This window comes from Chaetodon auriga, chromosome 5 (assembly GCF_051107435.1).
Source record: "Chaetodon auriga isolate fChaAug3 chromosome 5, fChaAug3.hap1, whole genome shotgun sequence".
Lineage (NCBI taxonomy): Eukaryota > Metazoa > Chordata > Actinopteri > Chaetodontiformes > Chaetodontidae > Chaetodon > Chaetodon auriga.
In genome coordinates this window covers 20329247-20349316 of record NC_135078.1, presented here as the reverse complement: position 1 = coordinate 20349316, position 20070 = coordinate 20329247, and the positions used below count along the sequence as shown (strand labels likewise).

Sequence of the window (20070 nt, the reverse complement as noted above, 5' to 3'; positions counted from 1 at the left end):
AGTGTTAGTGGGTTTATCTGTGCTTTTTTGCTTCTTTCTGTCGCAGAGAGAGCCAGGAAACTCTGAGAACCTGTCATTAGTTTGTAGTTAGTATATTCAGAAATATCTGAATATGTTGTCAGTCTTGGGGTCTTGAAATGTAAGAGCAAGAGATGTAACTCAACGCTTGTAACGCTTAATTTGAAGTACACTGTGGGTTATTACAACCACATTATGAATCAGTAATGTTGTACTTCATGTACAATGTTTGCTCGCATGCTCCTGCCAGTTACTGAAACCGTCATGTGTTAACAATTTCTGTCCATTTTAACGTGTGGTGGTTACAGTAAGCCATTCAAAGTTAAATTGTGAGTATTTTTTGCCTAAGCAGACATCATTTCTCTTTGGCAGCTAAACATCTTGTCTTCCTTCTTCACCACACTTTGACTCAGATAAAATATTAACACAATGGGATTTGAAAACTGCCGATTGAGAATGAATCATAATAGATCACTGTGATTTACAGTGAGAACAGAGTCAAGGTAAGTACTTTGGATTTATTCTGGATTTACTCAAGTACAGTCGATTTAAGATGAAATGATTCAACCCCTCCTCCCTCTCTTGTTTTAAGTCATCAGTTCATCTGTTTGCCCATAGAGGGCAGTAGAACATAAGCTCTAATCACACTCTGGCAGCCGCACACACATACAAACACACATTGCTACGCTGGAGCCAGTTGAGTTGAGGGGAGTTACTCACCTGCATATGAACTTGAGTGTGCTGCCAGAGTAATGCTTTGTGATGCCTTATTCCTGCGGTCGGGGGGTTAGAGTGGGCGAGGCAGAGTCTGAAAAATGTGGGACTGGATTTGTGGAGAGAAAGGTGAACGTATCCCTCCTGTCAAGGACTCGCAACTTCGCCTGTACATCTTGGTGTCCTGTCGTTCTTTGTACATTTTGCTCTGCTGCCTCTCCTTTATGTTTTAGTTCTTTTATTTTTGCTTTGTTCATTATACATTGTGTTTTATTGCATTTGTTTTACCTCTGTTTGTAGAATGCATGGCTAGTAAAATGGGCTATAAATACCAATGAGTGAAAAGACAATAATTCATCCTGTGACTTTGAGTCAACAACTTTGCCTTCTGTGTATGGTTGTATGTGTACACCATGCTGTATTTGGACCCCCTACCGTGATGGCTCCACCCCCATCCGTCATCATTAGTACCTGACACCTCAACTCGCATGTACTCCCACACACACATCCACTGACCAGATGGGTCATTACCCACAGCGGGGACACTCAGGACAAACACCTTTACTTCCTAGAGATCAGCAGACAGTCTGCCTCTAATGGCTTGGGGCTGCTGGCATCCCATAGAGTTTAAGAGTCTGTGTGTGGGATTTTCCCATTAGATAGACATTCTGACATGGCAAGGGCAAGAACTGAACAAACCACTTTAACAAACCATTATCGTGTCCCTGCAATCAAAAGAAAAACAGAAAAATGTCTAACATTACCCTGAAAATGTGAAGTTCACTGTCAGTTCATCTTTAAAATGCTGCGAATTCCACGTTAACATCATCATGGATGATGCTGTTATGTTTGCAGCACTTGTTATTCTTAGAAAAGGGGAAGCTCCCACAGGGGAAAAAAGAAGAAAAAAAGAACTTGGCACAACTGTCTAACACTGGATCTCGGATTACCTGCCTTAAAGCTGAGCAAACCACTGAGATGTATTTGTTGTACAGTATGTTCAGTTAAATCTATTGGGTCTATGCTGTGTTTGCACAGCCTTAAATAAGGGTCATTATGTGTTTGAGCTTGTAAAAAGGTGTTCAGAGATAATGTCAAAGCCTGAGGTTGTGTCACCCTTAGAACAAGATATGTGGTTGTAGAACAGCTAAAATATATCAACATAGATGCTTTTGTGAACAATCAGTGCAAATACTAAGCAGAAACCTGTGTGTGTGAAACACATGAGAACACATTTAAGTTTTCCAGAATTTAGCTAGCTTAAAATCGTAATGACCTTTATTTGACACCAACCAGGTCGAGCACAGAGCTGAAGCAGCATATGTGGTGTTGCACTCTGCGTCTTTATCCCAGAAATCTGTTACATTTTGTCTTAAGAAAAGTCAGTGGCAGCTTTATGGTACATCAACATGCTGTTTTTCTGTATGTGACATTTCAGATTCGGAGGACAGGAACCTTGTGTCTGGCAAGAACACATTGCAGTCAATGTTCATGAATAAAAATTGAGCTGTCCTAAGGCGTGGGGAAGACATTTTGTGCTGAAATTCCACACTGTTCCCCCTCAAGATTCGGGTGTAACTGCTAACAATCTCCACAGAAATCCGTGCTGTTTTACTGCAGACCTAGTTAAAGCACCTCTGGCCCGGCAACCTTGTGGGTTTACCACAAATGCTGAAATGTCCTGGCCCTAGACTAAGGAATGTGTGTTTCCGTGCCTCTCACTGTCAGCACCTCTGTGACTGTGAGGTCTGCTGTTGTTAACTGCTTTGCGAGATACAATAATTACTGGTGCAGCAGTCTTGAGTTGGCACATGACATGATTGTTTCCTATGGCTTTGAATGGAGCAAACATGCACACACGCTCCTCTCCCGCTCGCTGTCTGTTTTTTAAATGTAAATGACTTCATTGCAGAGCAGAGAAAGAAAAGGGCTTTTTCTTGGCTATGCTTTTTCTGTGTTTTCACAAGTTGCTCAATCATCTGCCATTTCTTCATTTTTCTCTGCTGTGTCTTTCATTCAACTCATCTTCATAATAGTATTTCCACTTCCTCCTCTCCTCACCTCCAGGTTCCCTTCAATTACCTTGAAGACAAAAAGAAATCAAAGCAACTGTCTGTCTTCTTCACCTCTTTGCTGTCAGTGACTCTCTTTTGCTTCCTCAGGCTTGCTTCTTTATCACTTGTCATGCAGTTGTGTCAATAAGAAGATATTACCAAAACAAAGGATGTAACTAAAGATATTATCATCTATATGTGTATTTCTTGTTTTCTGCTTCCCTTCAGGGAGTTCCTGGTCCAGGTCAGTATCACATCAGGAGTCAGTTTGAGAAGCCTGTGATGTCCGGTGGGAACCCGTCCAAGTTCTCCTGCCCCTTCCTCTCTCAGACTGAGGTACCAACCAAACAGAACTAGATGCAGTTCACAGTAAAGTCATTCAGGCCTTTGTGTGCAGGCCTGTGGGTGCATTTTCAGGTGAATTAGGTTGTATAATATAGAGCAGGTTCTTTCTCTTGCAACCATGGCACTGCTTTTGTCCACCGGGGCCTATTTCAATTTTTGTGTTTTTGCTTTCACCCTCCTATTGTATTGATTCAATGTCTGCATGCATTCAACAGTAGACTCCAGAACTACAGTGATCTGTTCCTAGGAAGTATAATTTTGGTCATTCCACTGTCACCATCTGGTTCTGCCAGATTTGATAATGACATCCAGAGTGCATTGATATATACAAAAAACAGTAGAAATTAATAAAAAACAGAAAAAGATAACATATTAAATATTATTTAAAATTGTTATTTTTTTGTTTTAGTTGTGTGGACACTGATTCTGGGTTCAGACTACATGATATCAGCCCGATAATAGCCCGACCCCACAGACACCGGCCGTCTTATCGCTGACGTTTTCTGCGTACCATTTGGTGCTGAGTAAGAAGTGTACAGTGGGTTTATCGGAGCAACACCTGTCACCTTGCACATAGTCATTTGATCCCTATTTAATATAAAAATATTGATTAGTGCTGCTTGAAGAACAGCAGTAACTTGTACTGTTTGTAACGAGTAGCTGTGTAACTTCATGAAGCTATGTATAGCTAAAACTAATCTAACATCTTTTTCTTGTACATTTGCTGTAATAATACAGATCAGGCCCCATTCTGCACAAATGTTGATTTTACCGACTAAGATAAACACATTTAGAGCCATAAATTTAGTGGTGTTGCTCTGCATAATTCACTAAACACAGAGAAAACAATCAGACCTTATTGAAAAGACTCCTCACACATAATCTATGGGAGGCTAATATATTCACTTTACAATTTCTCAAAGGAGACTGGATTTTAATATGGAATATGTAAGATTAAGCTACAGATCCAAGACACTGAGTCGGGCTTTGCTTGTTTAATTGATGCGCTGAGAGTGGAGGGTTTCTTCAGATGGGGGTGAAGATGAGTTTATTAAGAGGCTCAGAGGACTGGAGATGAAGGATGTGAAAATGTGTAGTTTTACGTCTCAGGAATAGCTGAACTCCTCTGTGGCACTGCCCCACTGATTCACTCCGGTGAAACTCTCTGAATGATGTTTTAATCACCACTCTGACACACAGGCACAATGTGACAGCGTATGCTCACACACACACACACACACACACACACACACACACACACACACATACACATAGAACAGCCAGATATACACATAGACACAAAACAGATATTTCCACGAGTGCTGCTGACATGAAAATGCCATGTCAAATGAACACACCCACATTTTCATACACGTGTATACACACACACACACACACACACACACACACACACACACAGATGACATTCAAACTGTAAGAGTTATTATATATATTACCCATTTGTTGGAAACTTGCCAATCATTGATTTGCACTTTCCATTTAAACAAGATTCAGCCTATGTAAAATTAGTTATGAGGTAATGAAAAATGTTGGTAATGCACAGTTGAATTATTGAGCTTTTAGTCGAAAAGGAGAAATGAGAGGAAGGGAAGAAGACGTAAAGCGGTGTAGCTGGAGGAGGAAATGGAGAGCTGAGAGGAAAACTGACTGAGAGAAGTGTTTGAGTTGGAAAGTGAGTGAGCATTTGAAGAGACGGGAAGGAGTTACAAGACTTGCTGTTTCAAGGCCAAAACAAACCGTGTTCATTCAAAGTCAGCTGTAGAACTGGTCTTTGTGTCCAACTGTCAATCCAACATTGCCCTACTGGCTTTGATAAAGCCTTATTCATGGACGCATCTGTTTGTCTATAGAACTCACTGACTTAGATTGATGCATCATCTATTTTAAAGGTGGATTTTTTTTGTTATGCTTCCTGTTGTTCCATTTCCAAACACACATACAAACACACATACAAACACAAATACTTAACATTCAAGGAAAATCATGGCCAAAGCAAACATGTTATCCATGCAAGACGCCTCTTTGGGCACCTCACTGACAAAAGGTCTTAATGTCTGTTAATGTGGATTAATGAGGCCAGAGAGTGATGGAACAACAGAAATAGCAGAAGTGCCCTCGTGTCCAACCAAACAAAGCCTCAGTTCCACTGTTTAGCTGAGGTGAGACTAAGTGTGAAGAGAAATTTACAGGCAGTGTGCGTAAGTCAATGCGAAGGCACAAATCCACCCTGGACTGCACAAAAAGGCAAAGATGCATCCCCACTGGTTGAAAAAGTTTCAGCTTGAGCAAAAGATTTTGTATGACTGCAGTTTCTTTGTGTGGTCTCATGCTGTGTTAGTGTGACAATCCTGTAACATTATCACTGAGGAATGTGAGTGTGTGTGTGTGTGTGTGTGTGTGTGTGTGTGTGTGTGTGTGTGTGTGTGTGTGTGTGTGCGCGCGCATGCAGGTCAATTGATAACAATAACATGAATAATAATTTGTTGTATTTGTAAAGCTCTCTACATCTAAAGTGCCAACAGACAGTGATACAAACTAGTACAGATAGTGATACAGAAAAACTGTCTGGCCGATTTTGATCAGGTGTTGAAAAAAGTGTGCTATAAGTAGTTTCTATAAGCTGTTTAGACTGGGTTCAATCCTGAGCTCTTCATGCAGAGCCTTCCACATAGTCTGGGGCCTCTGTTGCCCATGGTTTTGAGCGGGGTTGGTGGAGAATGGGTAGGCTACTTCAGCACAGAGGGCGCAGGGTGTGCACGTCTGAGTGAGGTCACAGAGATAATAGAGATCCATGACCAGCTTCGTAGGTTAATGTGAGGATTTAATACTCAAAGCGCGAGTGAACAGGAAGCCAGTGTCAGTTAAGTCAAATTAGACTTGTGTGTTGATGTAGGGAGATGCATGTTAGAATATGGCCAACGCGGTTTTGAGCATACTGAAGTGATGGGAATCAGACGAGAGAGGGTGGAGATACTGCAGGGCTGTCAGTAGATTTAGGTTGCTTGCTTTATTTATAGCTGAGATAGTGCCAGTGTCACAGTATATAATATATAGTAATCAATTTGCTCAACATTTCACTCAAGTCCTCAGCTTCATGTTTTGGCAACCTGCATTCATGAATAAAAATTAGAAAATCCACAGCACATGATTTTTATTAAAAATGTGCGGCTTTTAACATTTACTCCCAAATTATAAATTAAAATGATTTTTTTATATATATGTACTTACAAAAGGTTGTGGAGCACTAATAGGGAAGATGGTCTCCAGGGACACAAGGGACTCAAGGATGAATCAACATATGAATAGAAAGGATGGAGTAGAGATAAAAATATCCATAAATGAGGAGAAAGAAGAAGGAAACGGCAACAGGAGTAGAGGGAAGGGAAATCGAATGATAAATGAGGGAAATAGAAGAGTCTTGTAACCTTAAAAAATATCAAGAATAAAAGAGATAATAGAGTAGGAGCTAATGAAGAAATGGAAAGGAGGGAACAAAAAGGCAAATGGGGAACGAGTGGGGGAGCAAGGGCAAGGAGAGTCGAGGAAAATGCATGTTTTCACAAAGTGTCATATTAATGCTTTGATACTGGGAAATTGGGAAGTCAAAGGGAGGGGAAGAGGCAAGAACTGGAAGATTCCAGCTGTTCCTCTTATCTCCCCCTCCCTCCCTCCTTCCCTCGCTCCCTCGTTTCCTCTTCATCCCTCCGCAGGGTAACAGTGTCAGATGGAACCGGACTCACAGGGAGACGAAGATCTAAGAAAACTGTCGCTCTCAGTTCTGCATCGGAGATGACTTGTGACACATGTGCGTGCGTGTACACACACACACACACACAGTTCCTTGGTGGGTGTCAGTGACGACATCACAGGGTCGACGCACGAACACAGCATGTGGCCAGGGAAATTAGGTCAGAGCCAACTATGACACACACGCACATTCGTGCACACACACACACACGCACGCATGCATATCAAATGAACTTGAGAATCTTGCATCAGTTGTTCTCAGGAAACTAACAAATTATTTCATGTTTCAGACGTTCTTAAGGTAACTTTAGGAATCCGTTAACTCAGTCACATTGTGGGGACTCGAATTCCTTATGGGGACAAAATGCAACTCCCCATGATGTTAATCAGAGTGAAGACTTGGGTTAAGGTTAGGATGAGGGTCATGGTTATGGTTAGGGGAAATTTCCAGGGAATGAATGTAAGTCTGTGCAATACACCCAGAAGTGATGGAAACACAAGTGTGTATGTGCGTGGGTGTGTGTGAATATGTGTGTGTGGCCAAGTATTCTTCGCGTTGTGGGGCCATAAATCTGTTCGCACACTCACATTGTGGGGACTCACCTTCCTTACAAAACACAAGTCTCCATAATGTAAATCATTAAATTTTAGGATGAAGACCTGGGTTCAGGTCAGGGTTAGGCAAGTAGTGCTTATGGTTATGGTTAGGATAAGTCTCCAGGAAATGTGAATGTAAGTCTATGTAATGTCCCCAGAACTGATGGAAGCACAACAGTGTGCATGTGTTTCTGTGTGTGTGTGTGTGTGTGTGTGTGTGTGTGTGTGTGTGTGTGTGTGTGTGTGTGTGTGTGTGTGTGTGTGTGTGTCGGGGGAGGGGAGCATAGTGTTGTTAATGTGGACATGCTGGTATTTGTAGGAATCAAGTTCTTTTTATTCCTCTGGTGTGTTCAGTAACAACCCGCTGAATGGTTCAGTCGTGAGAGGCTGCAGAGAAGTGTAGAGCTACATTGAAACGCAGTTCACCTTCAGTTATTTTGACTGAAAAGGCAACTTATCTGCTTCGGTTCCTTGATTGCCTGTGTTGTTACAATAGGCTATCAGATAAACACATTTATACCCTGGAAGTGAAGCTGCCAAGCAGTTACAGCACTGAATCAGCTCTGATATCAGCAAAACATTCAAAGAACATTATATACCTGATAGTGTGCATCATTATTTTGGAGTTGCAGATGCTGTTTACGCCATCTCATTTTCTCTGTCCTCATCTCACCACTTTGTTCTGGCTGTATGCATTTTATTCTCTTTTATTCTTTGTTTCATACAGCTATTTCTTTTTCTTTTTTCTTTTTTCTCGTCGGTTCTTTCTTTTTTGTGCTTTCTGCTTTCTCTCAGTTCACTGTTTTGGTTTTCAAGTTTATGCATGCAATTGGGATTGCAAAGCAGCAGCAAGTGGCATGAATGGCAAAATCAGTCTGTTGGAAAGATGGATGATCGGTCCATCACTTTAGTCCAGACTGAAATATCAAAGAATTGTGAAAGAGTTTTCTCTTGAATCCAGACTTTTCAAAACACTGTGCCAAGTTCACAAAGCCAAACTCAACAATCTGTCATGTCATGAAATTTGATACAGATGCTGATGATGATTCAATGCTAACACAGTTTGAAAATGCATATCGTTTTTTACCACCACTCTAGAAACCCAAGCCATAAACATTTCTCAGCTGATTATTGTCCATTCTCCTTGCACAGCCGCTATTAGTAAGAAAGGCAGATGCTATGAATACCCGTCTAGTGATTATATTACCATGGGAATCTTTTCCGTTGCTGCCATTCATCCTATGTGACCTGAACAGAGCAGGGGTAGAGCTTGAAAAGAGCGCCTTAGACTGATCAAACCTGAGCTAGCTCTGACAATGTCAGGCTGAACCTACAGACAAACACTTTGATTCAAATACCTCAAAGTTGTAGCTCCAGTTTTCATCTGTCCACCAACTGTGCTTTCTGCTATGTAATGAGCAGTAAACCCTCCCAATGCTGATGGTGTGGTTACAGACTTTTTGTCTTGTCTGCATGTGGGCAGTTAGTCTATATTCGGTCGGGTTATGTTTCTGCTTGATGTCTCTGACTGTGAAGAGATACACTGCTCTGCCATGTTTTGTTCCTGTGGATAAGGCAGATATTCACAGTTGGATTAATTGTTTTGTTCCAGATGAGCACGGGTTAGTGAGAATTAATGGGGTGCTTGTCATCTTCAAACAGTGCTGATCTGAGTGTCATCATCAACAGAAAGTGCTATTAATTGTCTGCTTGGGACTTCAGATGCATTTTTCCAAGTCTCTGTCCTCCTTCATGTTCTCTCACACTCATATTCTAACCAAACCTTCATCTGTCTCATTACCATTTATGTCCCTTTACTAGAGGTTTAGCCATGCGAAAGAAGTGACGCCCCCTGTTGGTGTATATAATGACCCGCGCTGTGCCCTGGAGCTGCTGAAGAAGACCACAGGAGTGAAGAAAAGCCCATTTGGCATCACCGCAGTCCGATTCACTCCCAAAAAATGCTCCACACCAGGTCAGTATGCATGTCATCAGCATGTGTGGTTGTGTGTGTGCCGGTCTGTGCTGTGTTCAATATGGATGCTATTCAAAATGATATTCCCCTACTGCACCTCCAATGCTTACATCCTTGTACAGAGCTCTCTTTTATGTGCACATAAATAAATGGTTAAAATGTGTGTATGTGTGTGTATGCTCGTATTGTCCCAGGAGTGAACCATTATGTTGTAGAGGTATGAGTCAAACATCCAGTCTTGCATCTCACCTTTGAAATTCCAGTGGAAGCAAAAGCCTACAGTTCATTTAAAATGAGTCTTTGTTTCATCGTTACTATGCATTTTAATCATACACATTATGTGCAAAAACTTCAGTTGAAAAAAAATTAAATTTTTATGAAATCCAAACTGGACGTCTTCTGTTGTTTCTCATTTGTTTTGCCTTGCATATTGTTGCATTTCTATGTTTACTTGTGTTTTCCATCGTCGTATCTATATGTATGTGTCTTTCAATTGAGTGTTTTCTTAAGGTGCAGTACACAGGCCTTTCTCTGACACTGCATTATTAGATATGGAGAACCATTCTTCAGTGTTTTTGAGCATTTTCTTTTCAAGCTGTCACCAAAGCAGGCGCACTGCTGAGAAGACAACAATTAAAATAGCAGAAACACACAAGTGTCTCCGTATGAAATTCTGTGAGGCGCAGGTGTAGTGCATGTGTTATTTTCAGCGTAAGTCAACACTGTATGAAGTCTGCACACACTGCCAAAAATGAAAGACACAAAGCCAAAGTTACACCTACGCTGCATGTGTCTGATGTCTTGTGTCCTCTGTGTGGATTGCTTTGCATCACAATGGAGGTTTGGACAGAATTGATAGGTATTAGGGAAAATAAGCACTTCAAGATCTTGTCTTGAACTATTTCATTTCAGGACAGTGAAAGGACTATTTAAACACATACTCTGCACAAATACCCACAATAACCCCACTTTTCTGTGCCCTGTGCAGGTCCAGGGTCCTACAATGTGTTCGAGCATGGATTAGCCCGGGAGAGTTTTAAAAAGGCATTTTTAGAGAGGACCAGGAAGGGAGGCTTTGGCTCCACTGCCCAACGCAGCTGCATCTTCCACAACAAGGAATCCATAGATGCCCCAAGTCCAGGACAGTATGAGGTAGTAAGATGCATTTATATAGTTGCTCTTTCTTTTTTAAAAAAAGTCCTGATCATAATACAGCTCAAGTATAAAGCTTGAGGGTCTAAGGACAGAGGGTGAGCTATGCTGTATGGATTGTAAAGACCCTTTAGGGCAAATGGTGATTTGCAATTCTGGGCTGCATAAGTAAATATTGAGTTGATATAAAGTTCTGTTATTATTTGACAGAAAACTTTCAAATCCTAATTGTAATGTGTGTGCACATGTCTGGGAATGCTGTTTGCGTTCAGGCAGAAAAGAAGACCGAGGAGCACTACAAAAAGCAGAACACAGCGGTTTTCAAATCAGCCACAGAACGTCTGGCATTATCACAACTGGCTAAAGTAAGTGTCTTTCCCCCTACTCCCTCTGGCTCTTTGGCTCCCAGTTTCCCTTACAGTTGTCTTTGTCTCAGTTGTTCTTATCCTCACAACATGTTTCTGTTGTAAAGCTGTTGAATCCTGCTTAACGGAAGAGTCTAAGATGGAGTAAAACAGCATTACATGCCAAGTTCTTACTTTCATAAATGGGCCATCGCAGTGGTCGCATCTGACCCACTATGCCAAGGGTCCTGTTTTTCCAGCAGCTAATTTTCTTTGACTGCTTCTTTCCTTCTTTTCCTCTTCCTCTTAATGCTTATTTATGCTGAAGAAAACAGGTCACAATTCATGATAATTAGTTTCTCTTTCCTAACCCATGTTCCTTTCCCTTATGCTGCCGTCTTTCTTGCTCTTTTTTCTTGCACACTTTCCCAACTTCATTCCTCTCAATCTGATATTAATATGAACCTAATACAGACTCTTTCCACTTCTAAGTATAGCTTCATTGAATTGTATTTCAAAATAATTATTTCCCTTTTTTATTCAATCACTGGCTAAAACTAAAGAGATATTCTGTAAAGATATTGTTTTTTTTATTTATCAATATCGCAAATAGTAAAAAGAAAGAAAAAATCTGAGTATTTCTGGTACCGCTGGGCATCAGTCTTAAGGCAATGATACGCAAGAGTGCCTCACAGAGACTCATTTATCTAAACCTCAGAAGTCTGCCGACTTCTTCAGAGTAACTTTCCTTCAGTGACCTGAATTTCAACAATGTTTGTCAAAGAAGTGAAGATTGACAGATCTTTATGGAATTACAATTGTTTCGATATTATTCCACCAAATCACTCAAGTGTCAAATGAAATAAATGTAATGGAGAGAGAATAAAAATATTTTGAAACCAAAACAACAGCCAAACCTACACTTTATCATAAAAAGTGCCCCTTGGGACTACAATGTTATCCACTTTCATTTCACTCCTTAAAGTTTCTATTTTGCAATCATTTTTATTCATGTATGCTGCTGAAAGTTTCAGTTTCACTTCTGATACAGTTTGTATCAATTTTTGCACTTACAGGCCTTTGACCTGTTACTCTGAAAGTTTTTGGCCAATGGGGAATTTTTCCCAGAACTGAAACTGTATTGTAAAATGCAAAATCGCACAAACTGTGTAAACAAAAACATGAAAGCGAAAAACAAACGTCAGTGGTTACAATGAAAGTGGAGGTTGTTGCAATCAAAATAGACACTTTGATTCATGATTCATGTATAGTTGTTTGGTTTCATATTGTGTATATTTAGCTTCATAATAGTGAAACAATTTTAATTCCATAGTATACAAACATAATTGGAGGCTCAGTGTAAATTAAAGGAGCTTTCAGTATCTTATCTGTTAGCTCATCTTCAGTGACATCCAAAGATCAAATGCTGCTGTTTGAGTGAATCACTTTCAGACTGCTAGACCTGTGTTTTATATATATATATTTAATATTTATATATTTATATTTCAGCAATTAATAACTGCAACAATGCTGCTACATTTGAAAAAGTGACCATGTTTGAATTGTGAAAGCTGGATTTCTTTTCCCTGTGTGACACAGGGTGGTGTTTACTCGCATATGAATAATGTGCTAATGAAGAAAGACAGAGAAGCTGGATATGAGGGTTAGCGATTGAATCTTACCGACTCCAGTATTGAAAAAAATATTCCAGGTGTACGCTCCAGCATTTTAATATTCAAGATACACAATGTGTATTTTCAAGTACCCTTCTGGGAACCAGCTGGTGTTTACTCTGATTAACTCCAAAGGTTAGAAGTGTTATCTAAATCTTGAGGCAAAGGTCTCCAGAACTGATCTTAACACTGCAAACTACACTGCTCCCTAGAAGGACAGAGTTGAAAGGGTAATTCGGTACTTATCACAGAGGGCAGCAAAAGGTTGGTGTAGTGCTCCACATTACTGGGTTTAGTTTGTCATCTTGTAGCTTTCATGCATATCTCTCGCTCAATTCTACACTATGCTAACTAACTTCCTCACACTAGCATCATTGCAGGTGTTTTCACTCACATGCGCTCAAGAAAGTAGGCAAGTGTGGAACACATTCCCTGCAACCATATTGTGTGTGTGTGTGTGTGTGTGTGTGTGTGTGTGTGTGTGTGGCCATGTATTACTCATGTTGTGGGGACATAAATCTGTTTACACAGTCCCATTTTGGGGACTCACCTTCTTTATGGGAAAATACAAGTCCCTGTAATTAAATCATTACATTTTAGGGTGAAGACTTGGGTTAAGGGTCTTAGTCCATTAAGCACTTTGTAAACAAGGAGAAGGACCTTAAAGTCAATCAAAACTGGACTGATAACTTACTGATGAATGGAAGATGAGCAAGTGATTTCTTTAGTAATAGTTTTACAACAGCTGTTTTAAATGCGTTGGGGAGGATGCCTGTCTACAGAGATGTCTTTACAATCTGGACACACTTGTCAAACACTGGCTTTATAAATGCTGTAGGTACAGGGTCATCACAGGAGGTGACAGTCTGACAGAGCTCAGTAAATGTAATGCAGGTGACTTTTCCCATGGTTACATCTTTTCTACAGGGTTTATTGAGCTCATCTGTGTCGACCTCAGCAGCACCACTGGATCTGACTGAGGCTATTTTGTTATTGAGGAACGATGCAAGTTCTTCACAGTTTGATGTAGAGAACAGTGGACAGATGGGGGCAGTGCTTAGTAGCTGGCCAATAGTGGAGAGTAATATTCTAGAGATCCGAACATTCTGTAATAGTCTTGGAAAAGTAAGTCTTGTCTTGCCAGACTACTGCTTTGTTATTGACAGTCGTGGCTTCTTTGTACATATTACAGTGAACTGCGAGCTCTTTGTTCCTTCATATTCTTTCAGCTGCTTGACAGATCTTCTTGCTCTCATTAACACTGCTGTTGTTTAACCATGAGGAGATTCTGACAGTTCACCTCTTTTAAACCCTTATTGGAGCAGCAGTATTGAAAACAGATGACATAGTGTTGTTGAAATGTTCAACCATGTCATTGAAAGAGCAGTCAGCAGTGTATGACTCAAATGATGAACTTGTTATTACCAAGTCCAGGATGTTACCATGCTGATGAGTGGCTTTGTAAGCTCTTTTGGAGCTTTGGAGTCATTCTTTTTGCTGACATGAATATTCAGGTCTCCATTCAGGATTAATCTCGTATCTACTGATACCAAGTGCAGTCGGCTCTGAGAATTCCTGCATAAACAGCGATGAATATCTTTGTGGCCGATACCGTATTATGATGAGCACTGATAATTCTGCTTTGAGCTTAAGAGCAAGATATTCAAAGCACAGCTTTTCCAACCAATCAACGTATTTATCAATCTACAGAAGAGGCTATGGGCTCTCAGAAACCTGGTGATGTATATACTGTACGTGGATAGGAAATCAGCTTTCTCCAAGACAAATCTAACTGAGCAAATCAAATTTCTCCTCTCCCCCACCATGAAAATGGAAAACAGATTTCTAATTTAACCACAAAAGAGAGAAGGAGGAGGAGATTTTCCACCCTGTATTGAATGATCTATAAACTGTTACATCCACGAGAAATGCTGTTATTTAAGAGTCTTGCTAATAAAAAAAAGTATTTGTGAAAATGATGTTTCAAAAGTTATAAAAGCTTAGGTCTCACCAAGCCCGGTAGTTATCAGTCCTCACTGTCCGCACGGCAAGCCCTGCTGGTTTTCATTCCTGCTGTCTAATCAGGGCGTGATTTACATCTCGGACACCAAGTGAATGCAATTAACTACCTGGTAGGACATAAAACCAGGAGGACTCTGGGTGTAGAGTAGCGGGATTGAGGACTACTGCACCAGTGCATTAGGATGGGAGCCTGTGTACAGATTTTACATTACATGCATTACAAGGTGAGCATACTCATATTAAAGGACATCGGCAATCTCTTAAATTCCCTTGCCGTCTTATGCAGTGAGGTCAGAGGTCAGGGTCAGCTTCATCTGGGGGAGGGACGGTCACTTCATTCCCTGTGCTGTCCTGCTGTGCCCAGCCTAGTCAAAACACAGTGTTATAAAATGATCTTCATAGTGAAGAATATCAGTTTTGCAGGGCAGAGCACTAATCTGTCACAGTTTTGACCCTAGTTTTACTTTTTTATACGGCAGTTTTGACAAACTTAGTCACCAACTTTTGTGTATTTATACATTTACATTGTTGTTAGTATTACATAGTTTATGCATTCAGATAATGTGAATCACTCACATTTTGTGCATATCACAAATGAACCTAGGCGAGTGTGATGAGTCTCATTAGATAAACTCAGAATTTTGGTACTGATCGCCTCTGTAATAGTCTCAACCTCATATATCTGTCTGCGCTGTTTGCCATTTTTCATGACAATGGCTCCGTGTAGTTTTCTGTCAGGCTGCAGTATATTATGCTGATGGATGATCTGGCTCTCTCAGAACTCTTGGTGTGCTAAATCCTAATGTAGACAGTGGAAAACTTGACAGCCATACTATACACAGTCCATGTAAGGTTTGTGTTTCACATTGTCTTGCAGTGATACAGTGTAACTGCAGTATAGATCTGGATGTTGGAGGGCTGCAAGTTCAAATGATCAGTGGTAGACTTTCATTATATGCCAGACACACAGTGTAATTAAATATTTAACAATGGCTTTAACTTGGCTCAATTCCCAGTAGCAGTACCTCCAGCTTGGTTTTGTGTTCCCACAAACATAATTGGCCGCAATCACAGGTGGGGAGCTGGCGAGGTCGAGGTGAAAAGAAGCGGCTGGTGGCACCATGTGTCACGGAGGTAGCACATGTCTGCCTGTAGCCCTCCTCGGGCAAACAGCAGGGTTAGCATTCATGAGGACTGAGGCAGGGCTTGGACTTGCTAAATTTGGAAAAAAAATGGGCAAAAAATGCAAAAAGCTGAAAAGCAAACAACAACTAATGTAACTGTTCTTCAGAGAGGCAATATTGCCTCCATATTTCCCTCCCTGTCTCACTCTTTTTTCCTTTCTGGTAGTACCTCTGAGTGCTCTGTGGAGAAGATCTGAGGCCACTTGTAATGGCTCCACACAGAGCCTCCTTTATGACCAGTTAATGAAAAATCACCCGGGGACGTCTTAGCTGTAACAGTTAGCCACATGCCGTGCTGCAGCCTAGGCTGTATCCCTGGTAACAGCCTCCCACTGGGACCGATATTAAAACTGTCTAATCAGGAAACAATCACTATCATGAGAGGGGAGTAAGACAAGAAAGAAGAGAAAAAGAATAAAGTCAGAACGCATGTCTTATTATTAGTTTCATGTTTGGACATTTATGTCTTCTGTACTTTGACATAAAAGCTTCATCCAGCAGTAGAGGTCGACATTTGGTGGAGAAATTATTCACACTGCATAACTTTTGAAATCAGCAGTGTGAAAGATGTACCATGTCAGTTGAAATGCCAGAATCTGTCTTGTGGGGTGCATCAAACGCAACGGGGAGACCTGTTATCTGCCTAGCAGAGGGGATTTATTACATTATTTGCTCTGTCTTTGCTAATAGCTGCTCTGCTTTTTATTTTCCAGATCTTTTCTTTCTTGCTGTTTGTTCTGTTTTGAGGCAGGATAGTTTCTTTATTTATTCTATTGAAACTGTGAATTTCAAATCTGTCCATTCCCAAGCCCACTGTACAGTAAAAGGATTAGATTGCCAAACAGCAGTTAAATACATATTGAATAACAGGCATGGCGTGACTTATTTAGGTTGATTTTTCTTATCTTGTGGCGTGCCGTCTTTCAAAGGATTTTTACATTTCTGACAGTCTTAATCAAACACACATCAACTAGTTCAAATATTTGAAGCTATGTCAGATCTGTACTTCAGCTACAGGTCTGGATCTGATAGGAGTTGATTACCTGTCTGTGGAGAAGAAAGAATCAGACACATTGTTAAGAAATGATAGATCTGAAAGGAGCGATGATTATAAGTAGAGTGTGTCTTAAATGCGACTTCTGTAATCCAGTGCTCTTTTCCAGCATTATTTCTCCTGATCCCTGGCTTTCTTCGTCTTGTTCTGCTCTCTCTCTTTCTCTTCTTTTCCTTTCATCCCTCTTTTCTTCCTCCTCTTACTCCACAATCCTTCCTGTCCTTCTCCTGCCTTCTCCTCCTTCTTCCTGGCCAAGCCTTCCTGATACTGACCTTTGTGTTGTGGAGGTCGTGGGATACCCTCAGGCAGCGCAGGGAGAGGATAAGTATGGAATTTAATTTGGACCTATGTTTTACCCGGAGGCAGTGGAATTCCTCTCTCATCTATACATCAGTCAAATATTGCCCTGTCCCTTGAAACGACAGGAGAGAGGTTTGACGGGGCATTTTGTCTGTCTGTCAGTCAGTTTTTACTAATACCTGTCTGCCTTTCGTCATCTCAGTCGATTTTGTTCTTTTGCCAATTGTGTCGAGATTAATCGAGGTCTTGATGGAGGGCTATTGTTATACTCGGTGAGATTGAAGGATTGTGAATGGCAAGGGCCTTGGTTCGATAATGAGGTGTTACCAATGGTGAATGGTGGGCAGTGGGTTAAATTTGCAATATAACCTGTTGAAATACTGTGCTGAAATGATTTGGATCCTTTGGTTCAGAGGATTGGCATGTTAAACATATATAGAAAGAAAAATACAGAATATTAATAAATTCAACCGCTGCTTCAGACTCGCTATATTGCACCAACAAGGCAGGTATTGAAGAAGAAGCAGAGACACAGGTTCCTCTATCAACAGCAGCCTCACTTCCCTACAAAAGTACTTTAAGGCAGAGAGGGGTTGGCGCCGCCACTGTTGTTTCCATCACAACCGTGACTGGAGGCGTTCTGCTGACGTGGGTAACGGTGGCGAGGAGAGAGAGTGCGGTGCTACCCTCTGAGTTCATTATGGTGAGACTTCTGTTTAAACTTGCCGCTGCTGCTTGCTGTGTGACCATGGCAACCAAAAAAAAAAAAAAAAAAAACACAGAGGAAAAGGATGCAGCCTTCTGCATTATGCTTGAATAAATATACCAATCAACAGAGACTGTCTGAGAGTAACATGAAGTATGAGTTTCTAAAACTGGACCCTGATGTCGCGCAGGGCAGCAGAGAATCACAGACAATTACATACAAAAATTGTCTCATGCTCATAAAGTCTTTTCCTGTGTAGTTGTAGTGGATTTACATACCCACAGTTCACATGTGATTGATGAAAATGCAAGGAATCAGCAATGGTGTGCAAAGAAGGGTTGAGGTAATGTCACAGTGAACAGTTTCATAGTGTCAGAGTATCCAAAAATGAACTCGATCAAAACACAGTACAGGTTTTCATATTAGTTTGGTAAGCAATGCTTTTTAAATATCTCATAGGAGCTTCAATAACATCAGTTTTTTTCTGATACAAAAGCAAAATATTTGACAATATAGAATTCTTTTTCAAGCAGATCTGTTCACTCCATGCAAGACATTTTAAACTGATGTAACCAAGCAATAATGTCTCTGCCAGTCAAACAACTTCCAGCTTATCTGCATTAATATCTGTTAGGCTGACAATGAACAACACTTCGTAATTCTCCTTCCTCAATGTGTAACTGGCTTGATGGAATCAGGCGGACAATATTAAAACATGGCTTTTATTACATTTACCACTGATAGTGATTGGAAGCGGGATTCATAATACACCAAGAGTGTGAAAATAATAACGAAAACAAATAGAAAAAGGAGGCAGCCCACAACTGGAGACATTTCCATCCTTCACTTGGCAACTCTCGCTGTTGTTTGTGGAGGTTATACAAAGACTTTCAGTGCCATGTCAATATGAAAGATGTTTTTACAGTTACTCATTATACACTTACTTGCACTTTGTCATTTTTCACAAATTTGGCAGGGAATAAGGCGCAAGTGCCAGAATTACAGCAATTTCTTTGGGAAAATGGTTAACTGTGAAGGCTGGATTATGCATCTGTGTCAGGTGTTGCTATATGTGAAGCAGCTCTATAGGTACACAGAGGGTCCAGCTATTGTTATTGTGTATCTCCGAGAAAATATAACTTCAGTACGAGCTGTGTGGGCTATGTGGAGACTGGACTGTTTTCCCTCCTATTAGTTTCTAGTGCCAGTTGTATTCGTGAAAGTCATATACAATATAAAAATCATATTCTGTAGCCACTGTATTGTATTTCTGGTCAAGCGTCACAGACAGACACCATTCATAAGGCCTGACGCAGTCAAGGAAAGCCTCATTAATGTCATTTACAAATAGAAAAAAACACATAGCTCTCAGAAACAGATACCACACACAATGGGCCTGAGGAAGACAGAGAAAGAGAGGAGAGATGAAACTGAATGGAAGAAGCAGTGGGAGGGAATGAAGGAGAGACAAAGAGAATGAGAGAGAGAGCGCCTCTGTGTATAATGTGTAATTATCTATCCTATTAGCTCTGGTTGAGATAATTAGAGTGTTTGCTAAACATACATTTATCAAACTGAAGAGCAGCATCACCTCCCTGCTCTGCAGAATGAACTGAACTACAAAAATCCAGGAGGTGAAATTATAGTTAGAATGAAAGGGGGTGAGACAGAGGGGTGAAGGATTAAAGGACAGACAGAAAGAGAGGCTGATAACAGAGAGAAGAACATAATGTAGACAAAGACAGAAAGGAAGACGGAAGCAATAAGAAGAAGTGAGACGTTTCTATCTCTCTAGAGAGGTAAAGATGATAAATAAATAAAAGCCATTTGAGTGAGGCAACAAGTATGAGAGCTGCATGGAAGGTAATGCCATGGGCAAGATACTCTTGAAGTATCTGGAATTGGAAAATATGCAGTGGCCCAGTCTTTGTCACTTATTGACTTTTTGTCTCTGTGTTTCATTGCATTTTTATGATATATCCGTGGACAGCTAATGGCATGTCATGGTGCAGCCTCTATTAATGGGAGACAAGGGAGTCGGGTGATGAAAGAAAGGAACAAAAACAGGAAAATGGAGTTATAGATTTGATATGGATTTTACTGTCAGCTGTCAGGGTAATGATAATGATGTGAGTCCCTGTGAGTATTTGAGTGCGGTCACATG

General features: G+C 40.7%; 1 protein-coding gene across 1 annotated transcript in view; it reads left to right on the top strand.

The window, feature by feature from the left end:
* Positions 1 to 20070, top strand: part of stpg2 (sperm-tail PG-rich repeat containing 2) — a 53600-nt gene that overhangs the window by 8642 nt on the left and 24888 nt on the right. The window contains exons 7-10 of the mRNA XM_076731631.1: positions 3015 to 3122; positions 9318 to 9471; positions 10460 to 10623; positions 10896 to 10988. Coding sequence (XP_076587746.1) covers positions 3015 to 3122; positions 9318 to 9471; positions 10460 to 10623; positions 10896 to 10988 — 519 coding nt within the window. The remainder of the gene's footprint in view (positions 1 to 3014; positions 3123 to 9317; positions 9472 to 10459; positions 10624 to 10895; positions 10989 to 20070) is intronic.